General features: G+C 43.2%; 1 protein-coding gene across 1 annotated transcript in view; it reads right to left on the bottom strand.

Annotated features, from left to right (window-relative positions):
* LOC117347550 (complement receptor type 1-like) overlaps positions 1-22757 on the bottom strand; it is a 131080-nt gene that overhangs the window by 89416 nt on the left and 18907 nt on the right. Inside the window, exons 9-14 of the mRNA XM_033918638.1 lie at positions 20619-20819; positions 18040-18246; positions 16725-16940; positions 13755-13952; positions 12844-12899; positions 11232-11374 (exon numbers count right to left, since the gene is read on the bottom strand). Coding sequence (XP_033774529.1) covers positions 11232-11374; positions 12844-12899; positions 13755-13952; positions 16725-16940; positions 18040-18246; positions 20619-20819 — 1021 coding nt within the window. The remainder of the gene's footprint in view (positions 1-11231; positions 11375-12843; positions 12900-13754; positions 13953-16724; positions 16941-18039; positions 18247-20618; positions 20820-22757) is intronic.

The raw sequence follows: 22757 nt of genomic DNA, 5'->3' as shown, positions 1-22757 counted from the left end.
CGGTCTTTGCTTTCTTTGTGATACCTAATGGCTGTTGACTCTCCCAGGCCGTTTCCACTCTGGTTTATGGCAATGAGAAATGTTTGCATTGTTCGCTGTTGGCAGAAAGGTGATATCTGTGTTATAAAGTTTCCCAATAGAAATAATAAATGTTGCCCTTATTGTGGTTGGGTAAACAGTACCATCTGACCTTGTAAAAGAACCTAACACAATGTTATGTTTAGAAGTGTAGATACGAATGCTTGTAATGAGGATTGCTATGAAATTTATTCAAGCATCTTATGCAAAATTTTGATTTTATGTGGCAATAGATCTTTTTGCATATGCCATTGCATTGGTAGTTTAATTTATAACAATTTCATTGAAGGAATCTAGTAAAATACAATAATATAATGCAAAGAGATATTCATTACAATTAGATTCACAATAATAATATTTCCATACATATTTATATCATTTCTCCAAATTAAATTTCCATATGAACTAATCCATTCCTTTCTACACTCCCCTTACCCCCTCCCCCTCCCCGGATGAAAGTTGACAAAAATAAAGAAATAATAAAAAGATCTGGAATGTAATTTAGATAACCTTAGCTTCATCATAAATCATTGAGAATTAAACTTCTTGCTCTTGGTGAAAGATTTTGAATATAAGGATCCCAAACTTCCATAAAAAGATGAGCTCTTCTAGACGATCGCCGAACCTCCCCACTCTCAAATAAAAATAAACGATAACATAGTAACATAGTAGATGACGGCAGATAAAGACCCAAATGGTCCATCCAACCTGCCCAACCTGATAAATTTTTTCTTCTTAGCTATTTCTGGGCAAGAATCCAACGCTCTACCCGGTACTGTGCTTGGGTTCCAACTGCCGAAATCTCCGTTAAAACCTACTCCATCCCATCTAAACCCTCCCAGCCACTGAAGCCCTCCCCAGCCCATCCTCCCCCAAACGGCCATACACAGACACAGACCGTGCAAGTCCTTAGTTCAATATTTAATATTATGCAACTGGGTTCCTCCAATGCCAGAAACTTGCAGAATACATTTATGCCCAATCATACAGGCTTTCTGAACTAAAAGACATTTCCTTTGGCCAAAAACCCCACAAGCTGCTGATTTACCAAAAATTACTCCCCTTGGAGAACCCACCACAGGATTACCCCATAAAGAACCCTAAAATAATAGGATGGCAGACCAGAATGACTTGATTAAAGGACATAGCCAAAAAGCATGAAATAATGTGCCAGGATCCTTATCACATTTAATACAAATTGAGGAATTTACCAAACCCGCATGAAAAGCTTGAATTTGGGAAAAATAAGCCCTATGTAAAACTCTATAAGTACATTCTCTCCAAACAGACCTGTAATTGCAGGTTATAAATAACTGACCCCTCCTGACGTTCTGGGTGTGTGAAGGGGTCAGTGATCACTGGGAGAATGTGTAGGGGGGGTCTTTACTTTGTCTCTGCAGTAGTTATCTGGTCACTTTGGATACTTTTTTGGCACTTATGCCTTTTTTTTTACATCGTCTAATTCACAACGTTTAAGTTTCATCCAGGATGTCTAGTAAAACATTTGATTAACCCTTCAGAACGACCAAGTCTAGGTCAGCCCACCTCCTGCCCTAACCACTCCTCCAGATACGCCCCTTTCAGCTCTGGGCGCACAGCGGCATTCGGAGGCCTAAAAAGTCTTGTGGCACGTCCAGAAAGTTTGGCACTTGGATGACCTGTCTTTTAGGTCATCCGAGTGTCGACTCGGGTGTGTTTTAAATGTGTTTACGTTTCGATTATGAGCCCCGTACTGCTTTTGTGGCACACACTGTAGGCGCATGTCTAAAGAGCGTGTGTGACCGGCGCTGTCCTCACATTCTACCCTCGTTCTTGAATCTCTTGAGGGCGCCTTATTGTGTAATTTTGATAGTTTGTTTTTATATTTATTTTCTCCATACAGTAGTGCTCTTCATACAACATACTGGTTATTCAGAGTAGAGAATGACACGGGGACAAATTTTTCTCCGACCTGTCCCCACGAGTTCTTTTCCTGTCTTTTCCCCATTCCTGCAAGCTCTGTCCTCATCTGCACAAGCCTCAAACACTTTAAAATCATAAGTGTCTGAGGCTTGTGCGTTTAAGGCAGAGCTTACAGGAATGGAGCAGGGCCAGGGACAGCGATAAAACCAGCGGGGACGGGATGAGGACAGATTTGTCCCTGTGCCATTCTCTAATTCAGAGTCAGTGAGATCATTCTTTGAATGACTCCTCAGCCAGCAAGGTAAGGCCTTCTCACTTTCAGTCCCTATTAAACTCCTCTGCCCCTTCCCTCCCACTTGCAAAATGATCACTAGCCTTCCACAAGGCAGCGTTTAGCATTCTGACTGTGGTTTTCATGACCATCGTCCTGAGCATATTCTATTTCCAGGCCTTTAATTGTTGAGACTCTTCCACTTTAGATCCTGTAGGTGTATATGCTGGCATCCAAAAGCTAAGAAAATAGTTGTTTTTTAATTTTGCTCAACAATTTTGAACTAGTTCTTCCTGGAAAGGCTTGTTTTGCTGCCCTATAATTTCCTGAATCTCCATGCCATTAAGTGCTTTGTCTACTGCAGTCACAGCTTCCATGACAACCTATTCATTAAAATCAGGTATCAAGAGAGTGGAAGCACCAAAGGAGAGATAAGGTGAAGGTTGAATGCACAAGGGGGGGGAATGGTTAAAACACAGACCTCGCGGATCTTAACCGCATTCCCTTAAACATCTGCTTCACCTCGGGGGTGAGTGGGATCCGTGAGGTCGGTGGGAGTTCAAAGGAGGATCCCTGTGGACCTGTGCCACGGCCGCTTTCTTTTTAAAGCCGAGCGCTTTTAGTTCTGTGGGGGTTTGCGAGATCCTCTTTTTAACTTGTACCTTTGCTGGCTTCTTTTCTGTTGGTGGTTGCGATTGCTGGTCCTGAGTACTAAGGCGCATGGCCTAGAAAAGAAAGCATCTGTGGCATTGGGATCCTCTTTTTAACCCTTGCAAACCTCAGGGATCCCAATCACCCCCGAGGTCAGCAGATGTTTTAAGGGCGTGCGGTTAAGATCCGCGAGGTCTGTGGGCTCCATGATGTCCACGTTTTACACAGTCCCCCGCTGAAGGGTTTCTCTGTGTCTGCTGGAAAAACATGGAAGCAGATAAAGAACATATGGCCTATGTCTAATGGATGTCTCAATAAGAGTTGAAGATGTAATAGTTTTAAATAAAAGGCATAATGTATTTGAAAAGTGCTAATATTTTTATTTTAGGATAATAAAGTTCGTAAACTCTTACAAAATTGGAGTGAGGAGTTAGGGATTCAGATATCGCTTATTGATTGTAATCAAGCAATTCTTCGTTTACCTAAAATTATTACAGGTTTTGTATGGAAGGAATGTCCATATAGAGTGAAACATAGGGCCTATTTCTCACAAATGCAAGCTTTCCATGTGGGATTGGTAAATTCTCCAAAATGTATTAAATGTGATAAAGATCTCAATATGTTATCTCTTGCATTTTGGCAATGTCCTTTCATTAAGTCTTTCTGGTCTGCCATCCTATCTTATTTGGGTTCATTATGGGATAGTCCTGTGGTGGGATCTCCAAGGGGGGTGCTATTTGGTAAGGGTATATGGTCAAGGAAGATGCCTTTTATTTCGGAAAACTTGTCTGGTGGGTCATAAATGTATTATGCAATATTGGTTGCAATCAGAACCTCCTAGTTTTTGGCATTGGAGGAACCAATTACATCGTGTACTTTTATTTGGAAGTTTGGGAGGTTCGTTGTTATCCTAGACGAACTCATCTCTTTATAAAAATTTGGGACCCTTATATTCAAAAACTTTCACCTAGAGCACGAAGTTTGATTCTTAATGAATTTCATTGAAGCTTTTATTGGCTTCATGGTATCCTAGACTTGGCTGCCCTTGTCACCTTCCATCCTGGGAGGGAGGGGTTATGGGGAAGGGGTGGGGTAGGGGATTAAGGTTTGCTATATAAAATATTTGGAGGAATGATTGTATTTAATAGAATATGTGGATTGAATTTTCAAAATGGATGAAATCATTTGTAATGAATATTTATATGTATTCCATAAATGTTTATTTTCTTTATTCCTTCACTAAAAATGTTCAACACTAAAGCAGCACATTGTGATTAAGTGAGGAAGTTGGAACACAATATCTGACAAATGTCCTCCTTTATAAAAATTTTCAATCACATTTATGCCCAATTGCGGCCCATCAATAATAATGAAATTTGGACATTAACACGAGGAATTTCTTTCTGCTCTATATTTGCGCTCCAGCTCAGTGACTAATCCAGCAGGGCTGTTAGCTTGCTCCATTTTCCAGAGAAGGTTGATCCAGACCTGGTTTTATCCTGTTCCTCCATGTTGTGGAGAAGGGTGGTCCAGTCCTGGTTTTATCCTGTTACTCCATGTTCCGGAGAAGGTTGATTCCGTTCTGGTTTTATCTTGTTGCCTGTACTGAAGTGTTTCTTTTCTTAGGGAAGTCAGAAATGAGTCCTTGCATGTCCTAACATAAAATCCGGACTAGATTAGCTAGAAATGGAGCACCCAGCAAACACATCTTTGATGAAACGTGGCCTGGTTTTAGAAATGAAAGTCTGCCTTTAACTCTAGAGGGCCTCCCTTGTGAACTGACCGATACCAGGAGCAGCCTGAGCCGCAATTGAACCCCCATCTTTGCACCCCCATCTTGCCCACTGTACTGTGGCCACTGCAGAGAAGATAATAGATACGGAGCAATTTTGGCATTTCTGTCTTCCTTGCGCACTGTGTAGCTGCATCCCTTGCACAGTCCTCAGGATGGCCCTGACTGATATAACATGAAGGACATGTTGTAGCTTCCAAAATTCTGCAAAAATAAACACAATCTGATGATACGTGTCCAGAGGTGTAAAGGCATCTCTATGCATTATTTAAATATTTTGAACTGTCTACATAACTTTCACCAGGAATTACCAAATAAGTACTAATTGTTTCATGGCATTGCATTTATTCAGCAGATGTAGCTGCCTCAGGGTGAGAATGAATTACACTTAATAATAAATGCATATATTAGACACACACCCACTGAACTTTATTAAAGGCACGCCCATGGACTCCAAAGTCCTTTGGTGTGTTTTGTATTTTGCGCTTATTGAGTTACCATTCTTACCCTCCTCCCCTCCCCACCTTTTTACAAAACCACGGAAGCAGTTTTTAGCGCAGGCTGGTGTGCTGAATGCTTTGCGCTGCTCCTGATGCTCATAGGAACTCTAAGCCAGTCCTGGTTTTCAGTTTCTATCCTGAGTGCTGCATCAGAACAGGGTTGTGAAAATCAGGGCCTGGTGTAATCCACCTGCAGGACTGGGTAACTCAGCAGGTCTGTTCAAACCTGAATGTTGTTTTCCTGGAAACTGATGTCACGAGAGTTTTAGAGAAATGCAGCCCTTCTCTGGTGTATCTTAATGGTCAGGGCAGCAACTTGAGAAGAGGGGAGCCATTTCAGCTCCTTATAACCTTGGGGAGGGTTACTACTGTATATGGTTCCAGAAAAAGGAGGATGGGTTAAGGCCCCTTTTTATTAAACAGCGCTAGCAGTTTTTAGCGCACGGAGCCAGCATGAATGTCTCGCGCTGCTCCCGATGCTCATAGAGTTCCTATGAGCATCGGGAGCAGCGCTCACCATTCAGAGCAGCTCCCGGCTCTAAAAACTGCTAGCTCCGTTTAATAAAAGGGGGCCTAAGATATCTCGGTTTTGCTTCCATTGAAAGCAAAACCCAGACATCTTAATCCATCCTCTTTTTTCTGGAGATATATTGTAACAAGCCTCCATTGTCCCACTTGATTTATTTAAGAATTTATATGGCACCTGGAATCTCAGCAGTTTTCATACAGTAAACATACATAATTTAACATAAATCATAGAAAAATCATTTACATCAAACTGGAAATAAATAGATATAAAATGGGACAAGCCTGGTGAACAAAGGAACTCTAAGGGAGAAGAAATTGTAGAGTTTGATGGTCTTTATCTGCCACCATGTTTTTTACATTTCTGCGTTTCTATCCTTTGGATGAGAATGGGCTGTAGGAGTCCCAACACTGCCATCTGCAGGCTGGGTTCTGTATAGTCCTGTCATCCCTGCTAAAAGGTATTAGAAAAAAATGTAAAACAGTGTTCTACAACCTTTTTACACCTAGGAACCGGCGGAAATAAAATAATTATTTTATGGACTGGCACTGGTCCGCGGACTTGCAGTTGAAGAACACTGGGCTAAGTCGTGGGCCAGACCCCACCCATATCCGCCCAGATCCCGCCCCCATAATAGTACTAATTGTAACACTATTTTTTCCATTCATTTTTCATATATACACACAATATAATCTTATTAACAACACATAATGGTTAACCACAAAATTAAACTACACAAAGTACACTGTATGCTTCTCAACATTCATTCCTACCAAAACACACATAACCCCTATGCAAATAACGGAACTAAAAACTAAAAGTACTAATATATACAGACAAACCCTAAGATGCAAGACTCTGTATGCTGTACAACCCCAGAGAAAAAGAAACAAATGCATTTCTTCCTGAACAGTGCAAAATACAGACAGCAGATGTAAATTCTCAAAATTGACACAATTCAATCACTAAATTCAAAAATAAAATCATTCCTCCTACTTTTGTTGTCTCCCTCCCACTTTTGTTGTCTCCCTCCCTCCATGCTGTGCCTTACCTTCTGGCCTGCTCCCACCTGGCCATTTTATGCCGCCCCTGGTGTTATCTTCGAGCCGGCTCCCTCTTCCTCACTGAAGCGGTGCATAAAGCCGTGGGCAGCGGCTCCTCGCACGTCCCATGCCTCATCTGGAAGCCTTCCCTCTGATGCGACGTCAGAGAGAAGGCTTCCGGTTCAGGCACAGGACGCGCATAGAAGCCGCTGCCCGTGGATTTGTGCACTTCAGCAGTGAGGAAGAGGGAGCCAGCCTGAAGATAACGCCGCATCGAACGCACCGCGGACCGGCAGTTGAAGAACACTGTCTTGGGCCCGATGCGCGTGCCGGCTCTGTGAACTGGCAGGAAATTTCTGCAGACCGGTACCGGTCCACAGACCGGTGATTGAAGAACACTGGTCTACAGTACATAGGAAATGCCTATGATGCCACCCCAGGAAGTACCCAGAAGATCCTAAAGGGAGGAGGGGAATCCAGTCCCTGTTGCTTATTATATAAGCATGCAAAAGGCTGATATTTTCTGGAGTATAACCTCTCCTCTCTCGGTATCATTATTACTTTATCTTTGTATTGCTCTGGCATAGCGCATGCTATCACTGAATGGTATGCATTATTTAATAATATACAAAAAAAAAGTGGGAACGGACAATGAACACGCCACAAAAGACCAAGAATGTGAAAAAACCTTGTTTATTGCAAAAAACGGACAAACATCAACTGTGGACCCACATTCTTGATCTTTTGTGGCGTGTTCACTGTCCGTTCCCACTTTTTTTTGTGTGTATTTTTGAACCCGTGGGTTTTTGTCCTGTTGGATTTTTCTTGTTTACTTAATAATATACCGCATTAACTCCCCTCCAATCCCTTTTCAAAGCTGCTTTAGTAGATGCCGTTGTTGTAACTGCCTCAGAGCCCAGAGGGATTTACGAGGGTCATTTCATAAATAATGCACGCTATTTTTTAAAATTTTCATGTTTGTTTTTTTCAAGTATTTCTTTACAGTCCTCCAATATAGTCTCCCTGCTTTGCAATGACCGAGTCCCAACATCCGGGAACCTTCATTATTCCATCCAAGACACCATTGTCGAATGGCTCGGGTAATGGCAGAAGAAAGCTCTTCCAGAGATGCATAACGATGTCCACGTATAGGTTGTTTCAACTTTGGAAAAAGGTCGAAGTCTGGTGGACTCATGTCTGGACTGTAGGGAGCATGAAGTAACACCTCCCAGCCGTATTCGCGTAGTTTTTCAATGATGAGTGGAGAGCTCCATCTTCCCCACGACCAAAAAAAATTTCAATGAGCTCAATCAAAAGTGAAACAAATGATGATTTTTGCTTATGATCATGAAGGCATCATCATCACAGACAAAGTGCTATGTGGAAGAAGTGTCACAGCAGTGTATTATCGTGATTTTTGCAAAAACTGCGCAGAAAAATGCACAAAACACAGTTGCTCTTGGCTGGGCCACTCATTCTTCAATGACAACACTCGCCCACACATAGAGAATGTCATCATTGAAAAATTAGGCGAATACGGCTGGGAGAAGTTACCTCATGCTCCCTATAGTCCAGACATGAGTCCACCAGACTTTGACCTTTTTCCAAAGTAGCAACCACCTATGCGTGGACTTCGTTTTGCATCTCTGGAAGAGCTTTCTTCTGCTGTTACCCGAGCCATTCGGCAACTGAACAAAAACAGTGTCTTGGATGGAATAATAAATCTTCCCGGACGTTGGGACTCGGTCATTGCAAAGCAACTCAAGATGCTCCTGCCCCAAAGAAACCACCAGGGCTTTTAAAAGGTAGGCCCAGGGAGGGTCTATGGAGGAGGGGAGAGGGTGGAGTTAGTGGGTGGTACAGGGAGAAAATGAGTTTTCTGTTGAGGGAGTTGGCTCAGGGGGACAGGCTCACAGTGGCAGTGGCAGCAGGGGTGGAGGGCTACAATTTTGGTTTTGGTTCCAGCCAAAACTAAGTGGCAGATTTTGGCCACAGGTCTGGTTTCAGCAAGAAACAAAGCCACTGGTTTCAGCCAGCCTCTAAGGCAGGGGTGTCAAAGTCCCTCCTCAAGGGCCACAATCCAGTCGGGTTTTCAGGATTTCCCCAATGAATATGCATGAGATCTATTAGCATACAATAAAAGCAGTGCATGCAAATAGATCTCATGCATATTCATAGGAAATCCTGAAAACCTGACTGGATTGCGGCCCTCGAGGAGGGACTTTGACACCCCTGCTCTAAGGCAAACTAACCTTTCAGAGTGCAATTCTGAAAGCAATTTACGCAAATGAAAAGATTTTCATTGAGCACTAATTTGCTGTCTGAATGTTGCCCTCACTCAGGGTTACCATGTGGCTCCAGAAAAAGGAGGACGGATTGAGACATCCGGGTTTTACTTTCATTGCGTTCAGTAGAAGTAAAACCCGGATGCCTCAATCCGTCCTCCTTTTTGTGGAGCCATATGGTAACCCCTACTCAGTACCATAAAGAATTTGCATATGTAGAATGGAGGAGCGGTGGCATCGTGAGGGAAGTTTGTGCTCCCCTTCCAATGTGCCCTTGGCATCCCTGTGCTCCCGAGTGGAATTTGAAAGATAAGAAATCCAGTCCGTGTTTTCATTGTTTTCAGTGGGGATAAAATTTCAGCACTATTATAAATGCACCTCTTTCTCTGTTTGTGAGTCAGGAGTATCTGTAGACTCTGCCCTAGCCCAAACAGGTTGAAATGTTCCCTCTCAATTTCCCCCACTTTTCTGACAGTACTGGGACCCCCTTCCCCCCCCCCGCAAAAAAAAAAAAAAAAAAGCTTCAATGGTGGTTAAAGAAAACCTGACACGATATAAATGTTTTGCAGAGATTTATTGATTAGTTTTAATAGTCTAGTGGTTGATGGCATTAGAATGCATTGTACAGATTTTAAAACTGGCTGGAACTGAAAAAATAAGATAAGAGTTAAGTTGTTTCTTTGGACTTCAGAACTTGTAAAGGCCATACCACAGGGCAGGACCAGCACTGCATCCCTTACTAGGTGTCATAATTTTTATTGCGCCTGGGATTAATGATCATTTCCCATGAATACCACGACACTCAATGAAGTTACAGGGAAATACTCCTAAAACCAATTGGAGGAAAATTTTTTTCACTCGGAGAATAGTTAAGCTCTGGAATGCATTGCCAGATGATGTGGTAAGAGCGGATTGTGTAGCTGGTTTTAAGAAAGGTTTGGACAAGTTCCTGGAGGAAAAGCCCATAGTCTGTTATTGAGAAAGACACGGGGGGAGCCACTGCTTGCCCTGGATCGGTAGCATGGAATGTTGCTACTCTGGGGATTCTGGAATCTTGTTACTCTTTGGGGATTCTATTTAGAATGTTGCTACTCTTTGGGAATTCCGCATGGAATGTTGCACTATTTGGGGTTCCGGAATCTTGCTATTCCTTGGGATTCTGTATGGAATGTTGCTACTCTTTGAGATTCTACAATCTTGTTACTCTCTGGGATTCCGGATTCTTGCTACTCTTTGAGATTCTGTTTGGAATGTTGCTACTCTTTGGGTTTTGGCCAGGTACTAGGGATCTGGATTGGCCACCGTGAGAATGGACTACTGGGCTTGATGGACCTTTGGTCTGACCTAGTAAGGCTATTCTTTTGTTCTTTGCCACTAGTATGAGTACTTCATACTTAACCCAATGGAATCGGACCATGTCTGCAATATCGATGTTCGGCCATCTGTTTCTTGGTGCTCACTGTTGGTCTTCTACTTAGTTCTCCTTTCCTTGGGTTTCAAATTACTTCCCTATATTTTGCAATCCTATGTGACCCTCCCTCTTAATTATGGCAATGCTTCTTCCCCCTCAATTAATTTTTTGAATTGATTAGGTATCACTCTTCCTTAACAAAATCACCCCCCCCACCCAGTAGCGTAGCGAGAGTGAGAGGCATCCCTCCCCTGCTCTCATCTCCACCCCCTCGCTCCTTCTCTGATCTCACCTGCTGTATTCCCCTCCCCCCACTACTTCCCTTGTACCTCTAGTTGAAGTTGATGCTCACAGCAGTCAACAGCACACCCCTCGCGACCCCATCGGCTCTCCCTCTGACATCATTTCCTATGTGCGGCATTCGTAAGTGGCGTCAGTGGGAGAGCCGATGGGGTCGCGAAGAGCATGACAACTTCACCTAGAAGTATGGGGGAAGGGGGGCGCACTCGTGGAGGGGTGGAATGGGAGAGGCGGGGCGAGAGAGGAGGAGGTGTGCCGGCGCCCCCACCAACATGACCCCTCCTCTTACTACGCCACTGCCCCTACCCCACACACATCATTTGTTTCCTGGCTGAGAGAAAATATCGAGGAGGTTGGGATGAAGGAAATGAGCAGACATGTTTGTTCGAGTGCAGGCGACAGGTCCTTTGTGAGATGAAGCGCTCTCTGTCTCGGGCACTAGACCTCTCCTGGGTATTAGCTTTGCAGATACCGGTAGAATATTTCCAGCTTCAGCTTTATTATTTCCAGACACAGTTTCTTCATTTCCAAGAGGGTTTTATAGCTTTCAAGCTTTGCTTCCTCAAAAGGCTCATTGATTTTCTTCTCTACAGCATTACAGAGACCAGAAAATGTCTAAAATATAAAAAAAACAAAAAACAACAAAAACCCACAAATTATTTTCAGTACATTTTCCCTAGCTATTATTATTATTTTGCTTTTATAGTTGTCTGGTATATGTAACTCCAAAATCATTCTGTGCAATGTATGCTCTCTTCCCTTCCAACCTAACGGAGAAAGGAAAACTCTTCAAATCTAATAGACAATATATATTGTTAGACCTATAAAAAGGTTTCACCTACAGCTTGTTTCTACTTATCCAAGTGAATAAACAGAGAACTAACAATGCTTTGTTCACTAAAGTTTCAGCACACCTATATTTACACAAAATCCAGAAAATGAAATAATCTGTTCCAATTGCACTTATGGGATCTAGCCCAAAATTATACTGAATAAGTTGTGTGCAAGTATATATTACTGGGGATAGGATCATATACCATCTAGGATGGTCATTGTGCGGTGAGAACTTAAGAGAGTGATCCTTCGGCCATCCCTTTGCCTGTTGCTGTATAAGCTGTTGTGACAGTTTCGTTGCCCTTGCACCTTTTTCCATCATCCAGGGCTTGAATCCACATGCCACGCCAACACTGATATGCTGAAAAGGAGTGCCACGTTGGCAGTCACTGATCACCCGGCATTGCCCGAATATCCCAATCCCGTATATCCTAATCTCAGCAGTAAGAATGGCCCTCTCTATGTCTCAGCGAGCCCGAAAACTATGGATTAGACAATTATCTTTCATATCCTGTAGTCGGGCCTCACGCTGTTGTACTGTCTCTGAAGCTCTAGATGTAGCAGCTCTCATTTTGATATTCTGTAGTCAGGCCTTATGATGCTGGACTGTCTATGAAGCTCTAGATGTACCTTTTTTACATTGTGGAAATTAAGAACCATTAAAAAATATTTTGATCCTTTATCGTTCAGACTATTGGTGCAGGCATTAGTTTTATCTATTTTAGACTATTGTAACATCATCTATTTAGGAGCACCCAAAAAAATTATAAGGAAATTAAGGATAATTCATAATACAGCTGTTCGATTGATTTTTGGTTTAAAAAAGAATGACCTTATTAGTCCATATTATCGTTTACTTTTGGCTGCCTTTGGAGGCAAGAGTATTATTCGAATTTTCCTGTATTTGCTTTAAGCTGATATTGGGATTGTCTCCAGCTTACCTTTTTCCTAATTTTGTGTTGCGTGGACCATCAAGAGAAACTAGAAACTTCTACTTATTTGCTTATTTGCTTATCCAAAGATTAATGGGTGTAGATATAAAACCTTCTTAGATAGGACCCTAGCAACAATCTTGATTAGGTAAATGTATTCAGCAAGCTATGTTATCGGAAAATAATTAAGACCACTTTGTTCGATAAGTTTATTACTTAGTGAGTTTTATTATTGAAATTCTATTTTACAAATATTTGCATTTTGTAAGGCTATTCTTATGTTTTTATATCAAATGCAATAAATCCAATCCAACTTACACTGCAGTCTTCAGTTTGTTCCTGGGGTTCTTCTTTGAAAGGAGTTGGTGAAAGACCTGTATAGGAGACACAATTGTTTGAGATTGCTCAGAGTTTGACAGTCAGCAATTAAAAAATGCTTCAGGTTCAAGCCTTCCCATCACAGTGACATAGCAAGACCTGACATTTTAGGTGGGGAGGCCACAGTTAACATGGGTGAGCACTAGGCATTTAGGTGTCAGCAGTGCTTCATATACCTCTAAATACTGCCTTAGAGTGCATTTGATGTCAGATTTCTAAGTAAACAGCCTGCCCAACAGCTGGGAGAAGGGAGATATGATAGAGACGTTTAAATTCAAAAAATTCTAAACAAATACTACGAGCCAGAGGTGGGCAAGCCAGTAGAGATATCAATTACCATAAAAAGGTGGAGAAATAGCCTCAAAAATCATCTGTACAGACAGCAGACCAAAAGGACTTCAAACTGCCACACTTCTTGTCATTGGCAAAAAAACCCCACCAGGTTAAATAATCTATTTCAAACTGGGCAACCGCCCACCTCCGTGCACGGATGGAAAAAAGGAAAATTTCACTTAGTTGAACATGAAGAGTGTTGACACTGTCCACCAGCGTTCAAGTTTTTCTTCAAATATTCTTCATTTGCCTCCAAGAGCCTTGTTTCACCGTTACCGGCTGCCTCAGAGATTTACCACCAGCTTTTCAAAACCTGGAACACAGTGCCGGGTTTTGAAAAGCCGTCCATATCCCTGGACAAGTCCTCAAAAAGAGGACATGTCTGGCGAAATCTGGATGTCTGGTAACCCTACCCAACACCCCCCCCAGACCTTCCTCGGTTCACTGGTGGGGGGCAAACAGCAAAATCAATTTAAGGAGTAAGCTTTGTAGAGGAAAGAAAGTGTTGAAATTCTTACGTTCACAAAACTGTGGTATTATAGACCATGTTGAATTATAACCACAGGTAATAGTGTCTGACATCCCAGGTTTTTTCGTATAACCTTTGGTTTCATCACACACGTAGGATGCCATAGAGCCAATAGGAAACATTTCTTTTCCAACATATTCATCTTTTAGCTTAGTATTGTTGATAAGTGGAGGGATACCACAGTCACCTAATGGGATAAAACAAACAGTTTCCAGCAATTAGTGGAACAACAATGAGTAGTGGAAAAGTTCCTTAGATGACATTGTAATTTCCTATTAGAGCAGTATACTAGATTTCTCAGAATTCTCAGACACTAACAACATCAAGATGACTTTTGGTCTAGATAAATGAGGTAAGATGACTTTACGAAGGGGAAAGTTGAGAAACACTGAAAACATCCCTCTGAATGATGAGATTAAGGATGCATGGATGTTGATGTGATGTCATGAATGCATGTGATGTCATCATGTTGACATTGCGCATTTCTGGGTGCCCTCCAGTCGCAGCCCCGAGATTATGTGCCGCAGCTTAAAATGTTTGCGACACATAGGATAAACTTGTACTACAGACAACAGTAAGAAAAAGCTGGACACTGTCTCTTATCTTGTAGCTGGCTCTGAAGTTCTGAAGGGAAAAAATTATTTTAAAAAATTTAATTTCTTTATTGAAAGTTTTTTTCTAAACCAATACATAGATACAGGTACATCATAAGCAGTTGTAACAAGGCTTCTGTTCTCAACAACAGAAAGTACCTCACTTCAGAAAGTACAAGACAAATCCTCCCCCCTCCCCCCACCATCCTATGAGGTTCTGTGAAGGTTGATAAATTGTGGGCAATATTATGAAGCAAGTTCCCGAGTTTCACACCACTTAACATTAAAAAAAACTAATGTGATGCTTTTCCCCTGGAAAGACAGTTCTTCCCTCGTCGCTCCCATTTCTATAAAAAATGTGCCCCTGCAATTAGTAAGCAATATAAAAATTTTAGGGGTGATCTTTGATAATAAACTGAATTTTCATGATCACATTAGCAACATTATTAAAACTACCTTTTATAGACTACGAAAGATTCGATCAATTTCAAAATTTCTATGTTGAAAATCACTTAATATTCTTATTCACTCCTTGGTGATCTCTAAGATTGATTACTGTAACGCTCTTTTTAAGGGAATCTCTTTGAATGAAATAAAACGTCTACAGATCATTCAAAATGCTTCCATTAAGCTTATAACTAAAACTAGGAAGTTTGATCATGTAACTCCCCTTCTAAAGAATGCGCACTGGCTTCCAGTTACCCACCGGATAACATCCAAACTATGCCTACTCACTTTCAAATCTCTCCTTAATAAAACCCCAGCATTTATATATAAATTATTAATTCCTTATTCCCCAAATAGAACTTTGAGATCCAATGAACAGAATTTACTAACTATTCCGTCTCTTAAGGTTATTAATACAAGACGGCAATTTATTTTCTCTGTTACCGCACCACAGACTTGGAACGCACTTCCAATTTATTTAAGGGAAGAGCAGGATCTGGAAAAATTTAAAAGTAATTTAAAAACATTCCTTTTTAAAGATGCCTTTGGTAATTAACTTAACAGTCCACAGGTCAAATTATTTTTGCTGTATCATATTATATCTTTTATTTGTTTCCCTTTTTGTTCTACTTTTCTATATTGATTTTGTATTTCACCTCCCCTCTTTCCTTGTGTATAGGAGTTTGTTAAGTTAAACTTTTAATCCCTAATGTCATTATATGTAGTTTTGTATTGTATTGTCTCCAATTAATTGTAATTTTAAACTGTTCATCGCTTACAAATATGATTAAGAGATTAATCAAAAAAACCATTAAACTTGAAACTTGAAGTAACATACGGTTTCCACTGTGTCAAAAACAGTCCCAGTCTGTGATGCTTCATAGCTGTCAACTTAGATGTACGAAAACCAGAATTAATTTTTTGCACCACTTGTGCCTGAGATGGAGTTAAGACTCGGTGCCATGCTGCTGCCACGCAGCTCTTGATTGGTGAGGCCCAACTTTATTGCAGGAAGAGGCAGTCGGAGCATACCGCAAGGGATTTCCTTCACTCGCCAGTGCTCCGGCTGTTCTCTCCTGCCTCTCCGGCTGCCCTCTCCTGTCTCCCCCTCTAAAAACCGTATTCGGGATGTTTCAACATTCGCGGGGGTTCCTGGAACAGAACCCCCGCGAATATCAGGAGAGTACTGTACACAGTATTCCAGTCCCCAGAGCACCGATCGGCTGCTGATCAGAAGCCACTATCCCTCAAATTGTATAAAAAGCGTTAAACACTGTTTTCAAATTGCCTGCATGATGTAATTGAATACCAAACTAATTAGCACCAGTAATCAGCATTTTAACAAGCTCTGGAATGCATTGCTAGAGGATGTGGTAAGAGCTGTTAACGTAGCTGGTTTAAAAAAAGGTTTAGACAAGTTCCTGGAGGAAAAGCTCCTAGTCCGCTGTTGAGACAGGCATGGGAAAAGCCGCGGCTTGCCCTGAATCGGTGGCATGGAATGCTGCTACTATTTGGGTTTTTGCCAAGTACTTGTGATTGGCCTCCGTGAAGACGGTACTAATTAGCATCAATTTAAAGTTTTGCACATGAATTTAGGCAGGGGATCTGTGCCTACATTTTCCGCACGTATCAAAAAGAGGCATGGAAATCAGTGGCTCAGGGGCGTTACTTTAAGTTACATGTAGAATTAAAGAATAGGGACATCCGTGTCTAAATTTAGACACAGAGATTTGAATTGCATTTTCATTGTAAATCCAGCTATGGCTCCCGGACTAGCACATTTTTCGACGCTGATTTTTTTTAGGTGCAATATATAGAATTCAGTCCTATATGTTTGCGATTATCTTGCAGATATTTGTATTGTATTTCAGTTGGCGGCTAGTGTTAACAGAAAGAGGAATTCTAGATTATTCTCCTACCTGGTAAAGGTTTACAAGTTGGTAAAGGTGGCATCCAGTTTAACTCAGGTGTGCAGGACACGCTACGCATTCTGTTCATAGTGTAACCAGGGTAACATTCAAATGTGACAGATTCAAAGACAATATATTCGTGTTTATCATTAAATCCTGACTGAATTAAATTGCCATTTATGAGTGCAATGAACCCATTTTGAACTTCTGGCACAGGGCAAACATCTGAAAACAATGTAAACAAAATCTAAATTAAATCTCTGCTTCTGTAGCAATTTCATCTGAACAAAATCCCAGTTTCTTTTGAAATCTTGATTTAACTCAAGTCAAATAGTACTCAGATTGAGTAAACGCAGTACGATAGGTTTTATCCTGTTTTCAGAGGGCTTAGAATCATAGAAACATACACACATGATGACGGATAAATGCCAAATGGCCCATCCAGTCTGCCCACTTGCAACATCCACTAACTCTTCCTCTCCCTATTGGCTAAGATTCTTAACATTTGCATCTTCTCTTCCTATAGGTTAAGGCTCTTTACACCTGCATTGTGAGGTCATAAAACTTTATGGTTATAGAAACATGATGGCAGGTAAAGGCCAAATGGCCCATCCACTATCTCCTCCTCTCCCTATTGGTTAAGGCTCTTAATATTTGCATCTCCTCTTCCTATAGGCTAAGGCTCTTTACACCTGCATTGTGAGGTCATAAAACTTTATGGTTATAGAAACATGATGGCAGGTAAAGGCCAAATGGCCCATCCACTATCTCCTCCTCTCCCTATTGGTTAAGGCTCTTAATATTTGCATCTCCTCTTCCTATAGGCTAAGGCTCTTTACACCTGCATTGTGAGGTCATAAAACTTTATGGTTATAGAAACATGATGGCAGGTAAAGGCCAAATGGCCCATCCGGTCTGCCCATCCACAGCATCCACTATCTCCTCCTCTCGCTAAGAGATCCCACGTGTCTATCCCATGCTTTCTTGAATACAGACAAAATCTCTGTCTCCACTACCTCTACTGGGAGACTGTTCCACGCATCTACCACCCTTTCTGTATAAAAGTATTTCCTTAAATTACTCCTGAGTAAGAATACAAGATATCCGGATTTCCCCGGACATGTCCAGGGGTCCAGATGGCTTTTCAGAACCCGGCACTTTGTGCGGACGGGTGCCATGCCCCCACCAAGATGGCACCTGGGGCGGTGCGCCCCTCCCTCTTTGCTCCGTTACTGTAGAGGGAGTGAGGTTGAGATAGACACAAAAGAATGACATGGGATGGTTTCCCGCAGTTATTCGTGGGGACGCTGCCTCTTATACTTACTTTTCACACAGGTTGGCACAGCTGGATTCCACTTCAGGTCAGCTCCACAATAGATCGCACTGGAACCTTCCATAATGTGACCTGGATGGCACTGAAGCATAATTTCAACCCGTGACCTATATCCAATCTCCAATCCTGATTTAAATGTTTGTGGACTGCCTGATATCACATACCCATTGTTCAGCATCGGCACCGGACAACTTTCCCCTGGGAATGGAAGGGAAACAGGTTGAGACGTTCTCTGCATATAGGAAAGAGGTTAGCGATGACTAAATATTTATAGGGTAATTTTATCAGGCGGTGCCTGTTTAAAGTGCATTTTTTTATGGTGTCTATGTTGAATTCTATTTTACAAAGACAGGTGGGAGGAGTCCACCTGTCTATAAAATGCTGGTGTGAATGGCAGGACCAAATGTTTGCGCCAGCCCTAAAGCCTGAGACAAGCACAGAGTTATCAGGAGTAGAGGAGCAAGGGGTAAAGCCCGAGATATGTAGAGAGGATCTGGGGAGTGGAGGAACGAGGGGTAAAGCCCGAGATATGTAGAGAGGATCTGGGGAGTGGAGGAACGAGGGGTAAAGCCCGAGATATGTAGAGAGGATCTGGGGAGTGGAGGAACGAGGGGTAAAGCCCGAGATATGTAGAGAGGATCTGGGGAGTGGAGGAACGAGGGGTAAAGCCCGAGATATGTAGAGAGGATCTGGGGAGTGGAGGAACGAGGGGTAAAGCCCGAGATATGTAGAGAGGATCTGGGGAGTGGAGGAACGAGGGGTAAAGCCCGAGATATGTAGAGAGGATCTGGGGAGTGGAGGAACGAGGGGTACAGCCCCGAGATATGTAGAGAGGATCTGGGGAGTGGAGGAACGAGGGGTAAAGCCCCGAGATATGTAGAGAGGATCTGGGGAGTGGAGGAACGAGGGGTAAAGCCCCGAGATATGTAGAGAGGATCTGGGGAGTGGAGGAACGAGGGGTAAAGCCCGAGATATGTAGAGAGGATCTGGGGAGTGGAGGAACGAGGGGTAAAGCCCCGAGATATGTAGAGAGGATCTGGGGAGTGGAGGAACGAGGGGTACAGCCCCGAGATATGTAGAGAGGATCTGGGGAGTGGAGGAACGAGGGGTACAGCCCCGAGATATGTAGAGAGGATCTGGGGAGTGGAGGAACGAGGGGTAAAGCCCCGAGATATGTAGAGAGGATCTGGGGAGTAGAGGAACGAGGGGTAAAGCCCGTGATATGTAGAGAGGATCTGGGGAGTAGAGGAGCAAGGGGTAAAGCCCGAGATATGTAGAGAGGATCTGGGGAGTGGAGGAACGAGGGGTAAAGCCCCAAGATATGTAGAGAGGATCTGGGGAGTGGAGGAACGAGGGGTACAGCTTGAGATAGTGGATCCCCAGATGTTGAGCAACAAGAAGCAAAGGCTCAGGAATAAGGTATTATACATTGTGCTCCCTTGTTTGCCCCCTTCCTCCCTTCACCCCCCGCCCCCACCCCATGTACTTCCTTTTCTCCATAGACGGAAACACGGTCTATACCAGTGGTCTCAAACTCGCGGCCCACCAGGTACTATTTTGCGGCCCGCAGCCTGTACTAGTACTTTGCAACATCCTCCGGCTTCCTCACTGGCCTCCCGTTCTTAAATTCAAATAATTACCGCAGCCTGCAGATAGGATTGCCAGTGCTGTAGCGATCCTTGCAGGCTGCCATCGTCCTCAGCAGCATGTTCCCTCTGCCGCGATCCTGCCCCTGATGTCAGAGGAGGGGCGGAACCATGGCAGAGAGAATGTGCTGCGGAGGCCGATGGCAGCCTGCAAGGAACACTACAGCACCAGCGATCCTCTCTGCAGGCTGCAGTAATTAGCTGAAACTAAGATTGGGAGGCCAGGGGGGAAGCTGGAGGATGCTGCAAAGAAGGGGGGAACATGCAGGCCTTCGGGGGGGGGGGGAGGGGGAGAATTTATAAACTATAAAGAGTTTTACCTCATGCAAAATTGTCATTTCTTTAATAAGACATGAACTATTTTTTCTGCGGCCCTCCAAGTACCTTCAAATCCAAAATATGGCTCTGCAAAGGCTTTGAGTTTGAGACCACTGGTCTATACCAATGGCTCCCAAACCCTTCCTGGAGGACCACCAGCTAGTCAGATTTTCAGGACAGCCCTACTGAATATGCATGGAGCAGGTTTGCATGCCTGTCTCCTCCATTATACACAAATCTCTCTCATGCATATTCATTAGGGCTATCCCAAAAACCCGACCGACTGGTGGTCTTCTAGGACAGGATTGGGAACCACTGGTCTATAGTAATCCTACAAACTCTGCCTGTCTAGCCAGTCTTCCCTCCTTGTTGTAATAGAGCAGATTCCGAGCCATCACAATAACGCGAACTACCCGCAGCCTATCTGAAAGCGTGAAACCTGCTGTTTAGCCGTCCAAATTCCCCAGGCATGTGGCCCTCACTGCACACTTTATTCTGGCTTTCCTGCAAATTAGACCTGTTTGTAATTTGATGATACAACATCACCTGATGATCAGATGGTCAGTTCCGAGGGTAATACTTTCGTACCTGCTCTTGGATACTCACTAGCTTTGCAGGTTGGTATTTCTGGTGACCAGCGGTTGTCCATTTGACAAGAAGATTTCTTTTCACCTATCAGGACATATCCAGGGTTGCAAGAAAATTCAAGAGAGCTACCGACTTTGTATTCAAATCCTGATCTCAATAAGCTCCCTGCTGTCCTATTGGAACTTCCATTCGCAATCTCTGGCTCTGGACAGCCTTCCCCTGAAAAGAAAATGCAACCGATTTTTTATATGTTCCATGTAAATTTGCGACTTGGAAAATTTTTCAACCGACAGATGTTTATGGAATTAGAAATAAACATTCTGGACCCAATATTCAGCCGGTGGTGATGAGCATTATGTTGACCGTTGTTAGCGTTATCCGCAGAAATTCAAAGGCAGGCCACGTCTGTGCTACGCCATTGAATTTCCAGGTTTATGGAACCGGTGAGCACATAGCCAGTTAAGTATAATATTCAGCACTTAATTGGTTATGATGAACCGCATAAAGATAGGCGTGACTTTTATGCAGCCCCCCCAGCTGGATAAGTGTCGGGTTACCAGACGTCCAGATTTATCCAGGTATGTCCTCTTTTTAGAGGACTGTCCAGGCATCCAGATGGCTTTGAAAAGCTTCCAGCATGGGACTCTGTCAGGAGGGCATTTGCGCATGTGTGCATGCAATGCGGTGATGTCACATGCATGCATGTGATGTCATTGCTCATGTGCAGATGCCTTCCTGACGTGGCTCTGAGTATGAGAAGAGGGGAGTGGGGCTGGGGTGGAACGGGGTGTGACTTGGGCAGGCCTGGGGGGGGCTGGGCCATGGATCCGGATTTTACACTTGTAAAATCTGGTAACCCTAGTTAAGTGCTGACTCTGCCCCTGGAATGTCCCAAAGTAGCTGGGTTTGTGTTGGGTGGTACCCAGACATTCTCACTAGTGGTACAGTCAAAGTTAGGGTTGCCAGACGTCTGGATTTCGCCGGACATGTCCTCCTTTTGAGGACGTGTTTGGGGGTCTGGACGGCTTTTCAAAACCCGGCACTTTGTCTGGGTTTTGAAAAGCCTCCTCAAATCGCGTCGGGCAGGGAGGAAGTCAGGCAGGGGGGGCGTGGCTAGGGTGTTACAGGGTGGGGATGGGCGGGCCTGGAGGCGGGTCTAGGCGTCTGGATTTTCCGATTGGAAAATCTAGCAATCCTAGTCAAAGTGTTTACATTTATTACAGACGGGCACTTTCTCTTCCCTATTGGGCTCTCAATTGAAGTTTTTTGTACTTGAAGCAATGGAAAGTCAGTGGCGTAATGAGGGTAGCAGGTGCCCAAGACAGTGGTGCCCCTTGTGCTCTCTTCTCCGCCCTCCCATTCCTTCCACGCCCCTTTTCCTGTCCCTGCCCCATTCCTGCAAGCTCCGTCCTCATCTGCACAAGCCTCAAACCCTTTAAAATCCTAAGTCGCAACATTCTAGAGCTCAGATTGTGATGTCATAATGCCTCATTCCACCAATGCCTAAGCTCCATCCTCATCTGCACAAGCCTCAAACACTTTAAAATCCTAAGTAGCAACATTCTAGAGCTCAGATTGTGATGTCATAATGCCTCATTCCACCAATGCCTAAGCTCCGTCCTCATTTTCACAAGCCTCAAACACTTTAAAATCCTAAGTAGCAACATTCTAGAGCTGAGATTGTGATGTCACAATGCCTCATTTCACCAATACCTAAGCTCCATCCTCATCTGCACAAGCCTCAAACACTTTAGAATCATAAGTAGCAACATTCTAAAGCTGAGATTGTGATGTCATAATGCCTCATTCCACCAATGCCTAAGCTCCGTCCTCATCTGCACAAGCCTCAAACCCTTTAAAATCCTAAGTCGCAACATTCTAGAGCTCAGATTGTGATGTCATAATGCCTCCTTCCACCAATGCCTAAGCTCCGTCCTCATTTTCACAAGCCTCAAACACTTTAAAATCCTAAGTAGCAACATTCTAGAGCTGAGATTGTGATGTCACAATGCCTCATTTCACCAATACCTAAGCTCCATCCTCATCTGCACAAGCCTCAAACACTTTAGAATCATAAGTGTTCGAGGCTTGTGCGGTTAAGGAATGGGACAGGGACAGGGACAGTGACAAAACTTGCGGGGACGGGGTGGGAAAATT

The sequence above is a fragment of the Geotrypetes seraphini genome, chromosome 13, assembly GCF_902459505.1.
Source record: "Geotrypetes seraphini chromosome 13, aGeoSer1.1, whole genome shotgun sequence".
Lineage (NCBI taxonomy): Eukaryota > Metazoa > Chordata > Amphibia > Gymnophiona > Dermophiidae > Geotrypetes > Geotrypetes seraphini.
This window is presented reverse-complemented; position numbering and strand designations above follow the sequence as displayed.